General features: G+C 41.2%; 2 protein-coding genes across 2 annotated transcripts; one reads left to right on the top strand and one right to left on the bottom strand.

The window, feature by feature from the left end:
• The first annotated feature begins 211 nt into the window (after window positions 1–211).
• On the top strand, window positions 212–5,978 carry LOC135491059 (rabenosyn-5-like). The gene is made up of 9 exons (XM_064776705.1): window positions 212–322; window positions 937–1,089; window positions 1,312–1,470; window positions 1,660–1,803; window positions 2,124–2,285; window positions 2,678–2,886; window positions 3,450–3,520; window positions 3,983–4,069; window positions 4,515–5,978. Exons 2-9 carry the CDS (start codon window positions 954–956, stop codon window positions 5,062–5,064), a joined length of 1,518 nt encoding a protein of 505 aa, XP_064632775.1. The 5' UTR covers window positions 212–322; window positions 937–953; the 3' UTR covers window positions 5,065–5,978.
• Window positions 5,979–10,365: 4,387 nt separating this feature from the next.
• LOC135490839 (cysteine-rich DPF motif domain-containing protein 1-like) lies at window positions 10,366–12,767 on the bottom strand. Its single transcript, XM_064776393.1, has 4 exons — window positions 12,655–12,767; window positions 11,650–11,758; window positions 11,274–11,357; window positions 10,366–10,901 (listed from the first exon to the last, which is right to left on the bottom strand). The coding sequence occupies exons 1-4, from the start codon at window positions 12,750–12,752 to the stop codon at window positions 10,872–10,874; spliced, it is 321 nt and encodes a 106-aa protein (XP_064632463.1). The 5' UTR covers window positions 12,753–12,767; the 3' UTR covers window positions 10,366–10,871.
• Between the last annotated feature and the right edge of the window lie 17 nt (window positions 12,768–12,784).

The raw sequence follows: 12,784 nt of genomic DNA, 5'->3' as shown, positions 1-12,784 counted from the left end.
CGGGATTGCATCCGCGAAGAAGTCGTGGAAATAACCACTTTGTTTTTTAAATGTCTAAAAACCTCCCAGTAATTAACCGGTCCACACATGCACATTCGTATTTGCCGCGTTATGAACTAACTGAACTCTCCGACATCCCTCGATGTGTACATCGAGGATGTAACAAATCGCACTGACCTTGACCCCGACTCGAAAGCGCCACCTCGCAGGATGTGGGTGTATCAAAGATGGCGATTTGGGATGGACTTTTTCGATAATTATCGAATTGTTGGCCGCCTTACACCTCCAAATTTACGCCTATCAATGTTATAACGCAATCAAGGTAATGAATAATGTATCAAGAATCGATAAAACTGAAATTAGTGTGAGCTAAATGTCGCACTTGTGCCAAAACAAACCTAAAACTGTTTGAGATCGATAACACCTTTTTTGGTTTTTGATGGATTGGATCTTGCAGTGACATATCTCAAGTCTGTGTTACGAGTGATGCATGTGTCAGAGTGTCTGAAGCACTGTCAATATCATTATTTTAACTGACTCTCGTCGCCCTAAGTTTGAATTCTGATCAAACGCTCGTCGTAAATGAAAAGATTGTCAAAAATACAACACGAACACTTCAGAACTTCCCGGATGACGATCGATGGCCGATGCACTCACATAACTCATTAACTGATACGAGTTATGACCTCTAACGCATATCTCCTTCAAAGAAAACACTGCGTTGCGCTCAACTCAAAATTATAGATATCAGGTGTGCAACGCAGTGTTTTCTTTGATGGAGATGTGCATTTGAGGTAATGTTGGTTATGCGCAAACCCTACCATCGTCAAATCCCCGAAGTTCCGAAGTGTCGTATCAGGAAAGAAGATTCAAGATTTTTGCTTTGTTCCATAATTTTAGCATTCTTTTTTTTTAACCTTTCATCATCGCTTCCAGATTAGCCCACCAGAGAAATGTCTGACGTTGTCATACGGGAGGGCTTCCTCTGTCCAATATGCATGAAAGATCTTGGCACAGTCGCTCAGCTTCAGCAACACTTTGAGGAGGCTCACAGCACAGAAGACAAAGCCGTATTACAACAGTTGAAAGGTATAACGTCTCGACTATTATAAGGCAGTGGGAAGATAATATTCATAAGCTCAACTGACCTCTGATATTGTGACTCGTTATGCCTCATTATGGGGGCCTATCATGTCGCGTCATTCGTTGTGTCAGTGAGTGACGTCTCTTTCAACTTTATGTACGTCGGTAGCGCCATGGTGATATAACATAACGTATTCAATTTATCTATTGATAACTTTTTCGCCGCAGATCTTTTCGGAAAAGCCAAGAAGAAGATATTAGGTTTAGATGAGGAAGAGGAACAATTTGGGGCCTATGGCGGGGAGGTTGCCAAGTCTTTGCCAATCAGACAGAGGTCTGTGGACGCTGGTGGAATTGACCCCACCCTTTGGGAGCCTCAGGAGCTTGGTGAGTCGCAAGAAAATGAATATACAGGGTGGATCAAAAAAAAGACAAAGACTTGTTGGGACAAAGATGGAACCTCCCTCAGTGGACACCTCTCTATTAAGGACACTCGTTCTGGTCCCAAATTAGTTGTTTCCTTTCAATTTGACCTCTCTTATAATTTGTTTACATGCATGTATCTTCTGCCTTCAGGTGCTATCAAATCGCACACTGATGTGTTCAAGCATATACGAGATTCAAGAATAGACCGATTTGTTGTGGAGACGAACAAGCTCCTGATTCGGTTAGATAAACTCTTGTCATCAGATGCGCCATCTGAAGAGAGGAAAAGAAGAGGTATGTGGTCAGCCATGTTTAAACTCTTCAGCACACGTCTTAAATGATGACTTGCATATAGGAGTGTGTGCATTGATAGTGAGGGTTTTGGTATCCCGTTCCAAAAGAATGACAAAGTTCTGTGTATGACATCATCTGTTTTAGGGGAGGTCTTCCAGGCCATGGAACCTGGTGGCTCGATCACAAATAGAAAATGGGAAATTTTTTGAGACATTTTTTGCAGTGACCAGAAAAAGTATAAAGCCTCTTAGCAAGTCAAGGCAGCTTGATACATTTTTTTCATTCCTCCAGTGTATATTTCTCTAATTTTTACCTTCCAGTGTACGAACAAAAGATTGTGCCATGGGCACCAGATGCCGATGTGAATCTATGCCCGACCTGCGGCAAGGCGTTTACATTGACTCGACGCCGTCATCACTGTCGTCTTTGTGGGGGAATTATGTGCAATAAGTGTTCAGAGTTTCTGCCTTTTACGTTTGCAAGTGAGTAGGCAGGGAAATGACACCCCACTGGTGGATTTCTGTACTGAAATTGAGACTAAACGGAGCTAAAATGTTGTCCCTAACCTGAGGCACTTTGTCTGATTTTTTGGGTTGAATTTGAGCTCCACCTGAAATCTTGATGTTAATACTGTTCATAGTAAGCAGTGTGTTGTTAATTTCAATTGGATCTCACCTACAACGGAACAAGTTCTCGACTCAAAACATGTTGACATTTTTATTTGGACTTGAAACCTCCCCCCCCACAAAACCCTGTTAGAGATTTAGTGTACTTAAGGGAATGATGATGATGATGAATTGATGATGATGATTAAAAGACCCTGAAATTTGCACAAAATATCCAAATAAATCAAGTCTGTCTTTTTGGATTTCAGAAAAATTGACGAATCCAGCTTTTCAGTTTGAGAGCGAGGGCGTGGGCTTCCTTCGGCGGTCGGGAAGCAACTCGAGTCTCAACTCCATGGTCAACCCAGAAGGTGATCCACACATACGCACGTGTTGGGACTGTCGTGCTCTGCTCGAGAGAAGAGACAAACAGGTCGAGAGCAGGAATACGCGCCCAGTGATCATGGATCTTTATGATGTAGGCATTTTTCTGTAGGCCTAATTCTTATATACTGTGGAGACGCTAATATGCCGATTTTGGTGTGTCTGTTCCACAAGGCCTATAAAACGTATGATAGGCCTTTTGTACAGACACCCTTCAACTGGCTGGATAGCGTCTACACAGTATATGACTGTGGTTCGTATCCCAGTGAGGCAACTTCAATATACAGTAGAACCTCTCTATTAAGGACATCCTCGGGACTGACAAGTGCTGTCCTTAATAGAAAGGTGTCCTAATAGGACAGGTCAAATTTTATGGAAACACCCAATTTGGGACCAAATCTAGTGTCCTTAATAGTGTCCTTAATAGAGAGGTGTCCGCTATGGGAGGTTCTACTGTATCTTATTTCGTGTTTTCATCATTTTTTATGTTATTTTTTGAGAAAGTTTATATTTGTGGCAGGTGCAACGTTTGTTACAACATTTGTCTGTAGATGACGAAAGTGTTGGCATGTAGTAGGCATGAACGTTGGCTCTAACGAGAGGTGGCGCTGGTCGAGTTGGCAATGGCAGCAATAATGAAACTAAATTTGTTTTCAGAAACTTAAGATGTGTACGTGTGAAGCCGACTTCTCCTTACCCGATTTCAAGAAAATGGCCGATTCACTGAAGTAAGTATTGTAGATAGCCAATATTGAGAGGAGAGCTAAAATCAGACAACTTGATTCATATCTGTTGTCCCAAAACTACATTCATACATGTATCTGTTGTCCCAAAACTTCATTCATATCTGTTGTCCCAAAACTACATTCATATCTGTTGTCCCAAAACTACATTCATATCTCTTGTCCCAAAACTACATTCATACATGTATCAGTTGTCCCAAAACTACATTCATATCTCTTGTCCCAAAACTACATTCATGTCTATTGTCCCAAAACTACATTCATACATGTATCTGTTGTCCTAAAACTTCTTTCATATCTGCTGTCCCAAAACTACATTCATACATGTATCACTTGTCCCAAAACTACATTCATATCTGTTGTCTTTATTCTTATCACTGTTGTCTCAAAAAGCCCCAGTCCTTTCAGCTTGATGGTTTTGTTGACGTCTTCTGCTTACCATTCCAGCGCTGGTGAGAATGCATACAGCCTCCAGGAAGCGACCAACACAAGGAACAAACTCATTAAATTATATGACAATATTGACTTGATCAGGTGAATTAACAAATTTTGAATTTTAAATCTTTATACTTATTTCATAGTTAACTCAGTATTGTAGAATTAAAGCCTAGTGTGTGTGTAACGAGGCTAAGGGACAAAACTACTCAGCTGCGACAGTGTTAAGGCCTAGCAAAACTAATTGAGTGTTTCACAACATCTGCTCTCAAAAGTTAGTGGTTGGATAGTGGGTATATTGTTTAAGTCATGATTTGTGTACACAAGAAAATAAGTGGGCAAACTGCGAGATGACAAATTTTGAAAAACTTGTATAGAATTTTCCTTAAGTTAGCTTCCTTGACCAACTTTGACTTGACAGACAGAAGTTTAACTCCAAGACAATGAAATCATTGGAAAATATGCCCAAATTAGGTAAAGCTTGGCAAATGATATATTACTTACAGAGGCTGCTTAGTTACTTTATCTCAATTTCCAATTTCAGCAAAAGAATACAGGGGCTTGGCATGAATCACGAAGAACAACCACACCCAAAAGTTGTTCAGCTCCAAAAATTTATCCGAATATACGCTAGTCATTATCTGCATGATAATATGTTGACATTACAATCACTGCCTGGCGAAGTCGAACTGCAGAAACTACAAGATGAACGCGAGCGAGAGGTGCAGCGTAAAATTGCGATTGAACGTCAAGCGGCCATTGAGGCACGCGAGAAAGACGCACGTGATAAAGACGGGCGAGAAAAACGTCGACAAAATTCTTTAACACCTGATCAGACGAGGACGATATTAGACCAGGACGCTTCGAGTGTTGTGCGAGATTCGGGATGGATCCCGGCCGATGTCAACCAGCGGGCTCACAGTAACTCGGATCCCATGGTGCAACAGATGAATATCATACGTGAATATATTAAACAGGCCCGTAAAGCTAATAAACTTGACGAGGTGAAAATGCTGGAGGAGAATCTGCAAGATCTTCAGAAGGAGTATTATAAACAAATGGGCCACGGTTTCTCGTCACAGAATACGAGCTGATCAATAGGGGTACTGTCGAGTTATTGTGGTTTAGTAGCTCAGACTCGCTAGCAGTCTGGAGGTACCTGGTTCGAACCCCGCAGTTGGCATGACTCTAGGCAGGTGAATTTCAGACTTCAGGGATGTCAAATTTCAGATTTTAGGTGGATTTTTAGACTTTTATCTCTAACTAAATGCTAGATTTAATCGTTGAACTGGAATGATCTTGTCTCAAGTCTCAGTGGAACTTTGAATTTTCCGATTTGTAGCAAATAAGCATTTTAGAGACATGTAAGAGGTATTTTGGTGCAAGAGATTGCTGATCAACGGAAAAGATTTTTCCAAGAAATACGTTTTGGCTCAGCTTATTGGCATCTTCTTGCCTTATTTCACCGATGTGTATCAACGGGTATGCAGAAATGCTCAGGTTCTAGCCCTGAATAGTCGGCTTATCTCGGGCTGAGTGAAGGGTTTAGGGAAAGGCTGGAGTTGAAAGTACGAAGATGAAAACCCCTACCATTGTTGATCAAATTTATGACTATGATTTACAAGCCCAAAATTTTCACTTTAAGACATTTTACTATACCGTAGAAAGATTGGTCACAGTATAGCTGGAGGATTGATTACGGGGCAACTCGGCCTATTACCAACTCGGCCTACCAACTCGGCCTGGGCTATAAATCATTGGTTTATTGGCATAAGTTTTCCTTATATTTTTTTTTTATGTTGCTATACATATAGGCCTACTATTCATTCATTCCTGGTGGAAATTTGAAGAGAATTCATCAAGATTTGGAGGAGAAATCCAAGAAATCACAGTCATGAATGTGCATTTTGAGTGCTACCGCGACTTTTCCACACTCGCCGCCGTTATTTCATGGATTTCTCCTTCAAATCCCAATGAAATTTCTTCAAATTTCCAACAGGAATGCATACATAGGAGGCCTATATATACCAACAAAAAACAAAAAACTATAAGAAAAACTTCTGCCAATAAATCAATGATTTATAGCCCAGGCCGAGTTGGTAGGCCGAGTTGGTAATAGGCCGAGTCGGTCATACACCGGAGGATTGATGCAGTGATAGAGTCAAGGGTTGTGACGTACAGGTTGAGGCGTTCAACTCTCATTCCAAGTGTCATGGGTTCAATCTCTAACCTTATCACAGTGGAACCTCCCTTAATGGACACCTCTCTATTCAGGACACTAGTTTTGGTCCCAAATTGGTTGTTTCTATTCAATTTGACCTCTAATCAGGACACCTCTCTATTAAAGACAGCACTTGTCAGTCCCGGGGGTGTCCTTAATAGAGAGGTTCTACTGAACTGATTCATCCTCCCAGGACAGGCTCTAGTGAGTGATGTGCATTTCATTGATTCCCCGGAGTGCTTCAGTGGAGACCTATAATCGTGACAGTTGTTGTAAAGCGCTTTGAGATGGACCGACGCTGGTCAAAAGTGCTCTTTAAAACCTCACTATCATTATTAATAATAATATCATGTTGTTGATGTCGTAGTAATTTATGCAACCTGCTTTGGGAGCATCTCAATATAGGTTGAAAAGCCAAGAAGAAAAAAATATTTCGTTCTCAAAAGACTTCGAGGGTAACTCGTGTCAAATTTCACCATATAATGTTTTAGCTGTTTTTGACAAATGACTACGTCACTTTCTCATAAGTCGGTAAGGTTTTCGAATCGAAATGCACATTTTCTAGAAATTGATGGTTTAATCCCGCCTGGACGGCTCGCTTCGATGCCGTTTTCGCTGGTGACGTCACAACATGAACATTTTCGCGGTCGCGGTGGTTTACATTCAGCGATTTTATATTAAATCTAATCAAAAATGGAAAATTTGAGCTTTACATTTGTGATCAACAAATAAAAACGGACGTATTTCCGCAAAGTTGTAAATCACATCATAGTATCACTTTAAAAGCTGCAAGCTTTATCTTTACTTCTTGCAAACAGTTTTATTCATCTGCTTCTACAGACGGTTTAAAAGCCATCACAGGAGTACAGGTGAACAGAATCCCTGTCAAGCGATTACTTTTGTCACATCTATAAAAAAAAAAAGTCAACCGAAAAAAATTTTCAAGTTTGCATTGTTTACTTGTATAAAACCAGGTCAACGTTTTCTGTCGAAAAAGGGCAGCATCTGCCCCGATTGTAAAAAAACCACAATCTGTTTTGCATGAAATACACTGGATGGGCCTTCTTGCGTGCTTGGAGGGCTTCAGTATTTTAATGAGTTGAACTTTTGATGGTTAAACTTTGATATAACCCCTCCCAAAAAAAAAAATTTCGTCCTAGCTTCAACCTATTTTGAGATGCTCCCTCAGTACTCAATATGTTGATTTTGCTATTGCAAATAGAATGTACCGGTATAGGCTTTAATGTGCTCCTGTTTCAAACAACAGCTGTCGTAGTGATCAGGGAGAATGATATAAAGAGACGGTTTCAAGTACGCTGTGTCTGAAATGTCTAAATTGGCTCCCCCTTTTGGTCGACGATGTGCACCACCTTGGCTAGAAATTGAAATCCTAAACCAATTGGAACACCTTCAAAATGAAGTGAATGCAGGGTTTCCGTCAGAGGGGGGGTGGGGGGATTCATCCCCCCTAAAATATTTCAAGGGGGATATCCCCCCCTTAATTTTGAGCACTAAAGTTTGTTTTACTGTCAAATGAGTAATTTTCATGATTTGATATGTAAAATAAGAGCATTTGGGAGCCAATTGTAGCGGTTTTAGGGCCAAAAAAACGTCTCAGGAGGGGTCATATACCCTTTTTAAGAAAAAAAAATTTTAGAAAAAAAATTTTTTTTAGAAAAAAAAGATTTTTTTGCTCCCCTCAAATTTAGTCCTGGCGGAAACCCTGGAATACCCATTTAAAACATAGTGAAAACAAAAAACAGACTCCCGGCCTTGAAATGCGCATTCACTTCGTTTTGAAAGAGTTTGAATTGCTTTGAGATTTCAAGTTCTAGTGAGAATGGTGGTGTATGCTAAACTCTTGAAATATACTAAAAGCCAGCCAAATTTATAGCTATGTCATGGCGTGTGGGAGAATCCAGAGATATTGTTCTCAATTCTGGAAAGATTCTGCCCACTCTTATACTAGTGCTGTAGAGTCCACTGGTAGTGGAAGTACAGTTGTTCGTTTTCTGGACAACCCTGTAAAATCTATGTGATTTGAATGTTAGATGTATACGTGTAAATCAACTATGGTTGTTCGATGTAGATCCCAGCCTAAAAGGATTTTAAAGATGTCATTAGTACTGGATGTTATGTTTATTTGCAATTCTTATTTACATATATGCCAAAGATGATAATAAAACTAATGGATAATAAAAACACTTGCTTAATTATTTGTGATCTCTAGGTGGATTCCGTCTCGAGTGATACGTGAAGTGGTCTGTGGACAAATGGTGGGGGAGTGGGGAAGCAGGGGAGTTCATGGATGTATGTGTAGTGGGCATGAAAGGGAAGAAATCTGATTCATCTCCAATGTATCCAGGACTGACCTCCAACAGGACGACCTCGGTTTGCAAGTCCTCCATTGGAATCTGGTTAAGCCATGTACAGTAAAACATAAGATAACCTCATTAAAGCGTATTTCCTATGACACATACAATCCCCTTCCCTCGCCTCAGTAGATATCAAAACATCATCAAGTCATACGTAAGTTACTGAATGGAACCCTATTGTCCCCATGTTCAGCAGGCTTAATCTAGCTATGTGATGAGAAACATCTGTAGTAAGGTGTTTAAAGTTACCCCAATGTTCAAAGTCACCCAATGTGGTGACGCTACTTCACTTTCACAGTGGTGATATAAATCAACACTGGGAATGGGCCGCAAAAAATTCGCCAGAATCTTCTATCAAAAGATTACTGGTTAAGGGTAACAATAGATTCATCAAACTGATCTGTGACAGACTTATGAATAGGAAATGAGACGGTTAATTTTCTTTCACCGCTCGAGAAAATGTCAAAAGTAGGCTGTGAATTGTTTGTTGGTGTGCAAAATCCCCTTTAAGGTAGAAATGATGCCTTCATCTTTGAACCCCTTCGACCAAGGACCCCAAATGCACATAACAGAAGACTTGCACACATCTTTGGCTGTGTGGACTGTTCTGGTAGTGCACCATAAATACACTAGAACCTCTTTATTAAGGACACCCTCGAGACTGACAAATGCTGTCCTTAATATAGAGGTGTCCTGATTAGAGAGGTCAAACTGAATGGAAACAACCAATTTGGGACCAAAACTAGTGTCCTTAATAGAGAGATTGTCCTTAATAGAGAGGTGTCCGCTAAGGGAGGTTCCACTGTACATGCGTGTGAACTGAATACAGTTTGACGGACGAACACTCAGCCATTTTTTCCCAGATTTGCAAGGATTGCAGCTACCTTGAAGTATATTCTCATATGGTAAACCTACCTGATAAGGCCAATATGTAAGGCTTTGGTCGTTTTGCTGTGGAACCTGTCTGGAAATAAGAAAATTCTGACAGATACTGTTTTTGACTGCCTGTGAGTGGCCAATGACTTTGGCAGGTGAAGCTGGACACTGACATGCACACTTCACATGCATTGGTGATTGATCCCTCCCAAAACGTGAATGTGACATTGTCTTTAAGATAGTAGAGATCTAAAGTGGTGCGAGTCACAATGAAATTGTGTCTTTGACAAAATGAGTTGTGACGATGTCCTTGAGATAATGGAGATGCCATAGTCCTCGAGATAGAGAGGTTGTGACATTGTCTTTAAGAAGTTGTGACTTTGTTTAGAAGTAGTGGAGGTGACACACAGTCCTTCCAATGGAGTTGTCACTCCGTCTTTGATATAAAATTGTGGCATTGTCCTGGGGACACAGTTGTAACATTGTTAAAGTTGTGACATTATCTTTGAGATCTAGGAGAATTGTGACTTAGTCTTTAGGTGGTGGAGATGACACACAGTCTTTGAGATAAAGTTGCAATATAGTCCTGGGGATCGAGGAGTTGGTCTTGAGATCGAAATGTCCTACAGTCCTTGGGATAGAGTTGTGACATTGTCTTTGGAGAAAAATGTCAACATTGTTTTAAGGTAGTTGGAAATACCATCGGTATACGGTCTTTGGGATAGAAAAATTGTGACATTGTCCTGGGGATCGTCATGGGGATAGAGTTGGGACATTGTCCTGGGGATAGTCCTGGGGATAGAGTTGGGATATTGTCTTGAAGTAGTGATGTCATACAGTCCTTGAAACAATGGAATCGGCACATTGGGTGATATGAATAAGGACCAGCAAATGCTTTTGCCTAAAACTCCATGTATATTTACACTAGGCTTTTCTGTACAAAATTGAAGTAAAAGCATCTGCTGGTCTTTATTCATATCACCCATGTCTTTTAGATAAAGGAGTTGTGACATTACCTTGGAGATAAATTGTGACACTGGGTGATATGAATAAAGACTAGCATATGCTTTTATCTACATAACTCCCCGTAAGCATCTTTTTCTGCCAAGCTTCCGGTGAACATTGCTGTAAAGTAGTTGCTGATAGGTGCAAAGACGATCTTGTGGGCTGTTTCAGAGTACCACCGGGCCTTGAAAGTGACATCACACATGGACTCTCCCGACAGAACGACTGCAGGTTTCCCAGCACAAGTTTGGGATGTTCACGCTGTTCTCCAAGCAGAACTTCAGAACGATTTTGGGCGTCTGCTACATGATTTTGGGTGTCTGCTACATGATTTTGGGCGTCTGCTACATGATTTTGGGGTGTCTGCTACATGATTTGGGGCGTCTGCTACGATGTCGGCCATGGCTGGTCCTGCAAGTGGATTTTAGGCAGATTCCTTGATCTTTGCGACTTCCTGCAAATAAAAAGCATAATTGGTTTTTACTGTAATCTGCAAGATTGAGAAGAAATTTGTTTTTTCACCTCTGGCAAAGAGGTTTGCAGGAGGGCCTATTATACAAGGAGTTGAATTGGTGTAACTCCATTTTGCCAATCTAAGAAACACCACAACTCATCAAAATCCTCAAAATGGTAAAAGTATTCCCCGGAGGACGTTGTCACCTGTGCCCTGAATGGCCTCCGAACAATATCTTGTCCGAATTTTGGTGTTTGATAGAGTTCTGGTGCTCGTAAGTTTGGCAAAATGAAGTTACTATAGAAAGTGATTGAGCAGCCGAATGCTTGGTAATAATGCACTTAATAATGCCATTGGTTTTACAGTACCTACCTTCTGTATCTCTACAGGAAACTCCTCGATGTTTTTTCGGACGCAGGGCAGGCAGAATCGCTTGGTATAGAACAGGCTACAAGTCTGCAACAAAACACAACCAACAATATGTTAGATTGTGGGTGAATGTCCAAATGGTGGTCGAGTCATGCATTAAAACATATTGTGTTGAAGCTATTAAACTGTGTCTGTTACACATAATGGGCCAATTACATTTAACTGCACCGACAAGAAGTGTTTTGGGAAGAAATCTGAAGTGAAGGGCAGGCCACAGTCAGGAAAAGGGAGCATGCTGAGCCCTGCTTTAAACGGAAATGCATTAGCAACTGATGACTAAATGCAGTGTAACTGAATAAAACCACAACCTGTATCTTACCTGTGACACGCAGACTGCCTGTTGACAACAAGAACAGTGAGCACCGAGAATTACTGCTTTTGTCGATTCGCTGAATGGATCTTTCATAAAATACGCCTCTTCCAGGACACTGCAAGTGCAAGGAGATGACGACATAGAAATTAGACACCCTGGTTCGACGCTATACACTCTTGGAAAAATTTGCGCACACGTCAGGCTGGTTACTCTTTCAAGTCTAACTAAAGATTGATAATCGTTCAGACCATACATGTCAGCTCAACTTATGCTTCCTGGGGTAGGTGTCACTCCCCAAGGTTGTCCTGGTGGGGGAGGGTGGGTCACTCCCAAAGACAAAGACAAAGTACCTGTCTCCAACCCCTACAGTTACACAGCAGGCACCGGTACCAGGTGGTGAGCAGCTCAAAATCCACATCCATGTCCACCCTTTGCTGGCTTTTTCTGGGTTCCCCATTCTATGCCAGTGACGCCCCCCCCCCCCCCCCACTCCCCCCAGATACGCGATCACTTCATATAGTGTATCATATATCATGTATGTGGATGTATATATCACATCACGACATGTCACCTGTCGTCATTGGCATCATATGTACCACATGACCACAAGCCACTGAGTGAAGTGTCAGTATGAGTAAGGGGTCAACATGTTAAAATGTTTTTAAAAAGGGGCATGGTAGAACTAGAAGAGGGAGCAAGAAATCCAAAGAGGGTCCCTCTACCCTTACGGGACCTCTGTGGATTCCTTCTTCTTCTTCCTTAACCCTTCATGGACATTTTACAATCTTTTAACCCCTTACTGACCCTTGAATTGATTCAGTGGCCTGTGACGAGTGTGATGGTGACATGTCACATGACCAAGCCTCAAACATGAAAACAGAAAATTGCACGTCGACGGCCGGATGAATCATGGAGCCTTGGAGGTATTATTAAGATAATACCTCCATGGATGAATGAAGCGCAGCCAACTATCAATGAACAGATTCGATTTGTTTTTACATTAGAACTCACATCAATGATTTCATGAAGGGTGGTTTGTTTCCAAAGAAGTCATATTTTATCGAGAAGTTGCACAAGGAACACAAAAACACCTTCTCCGGTTCAGACATGAGAGCACGTGTCAGCAAAAATCGCAGGGAGT

Source organism: Lineus longissimus, chromosome 7 (assembly GCF_910592395.1).
Source record: "Lineus longissimus chromosome 7, tnLinLong1.2, whole genome shotgun sequence".
In the NCBI taxonomy this organism is placed as follows: domain Eukaryota; kingdom Metazoa; phylum Nemertea; class Pilidiophora; order Heteronemertea; family Lineidae; genus Lineus; species Lineus longissimus.
Note: the sequence above shows the minus strand (reverse complement) of the source record. Positions and strands in the feature narration are given on the sequence as shown.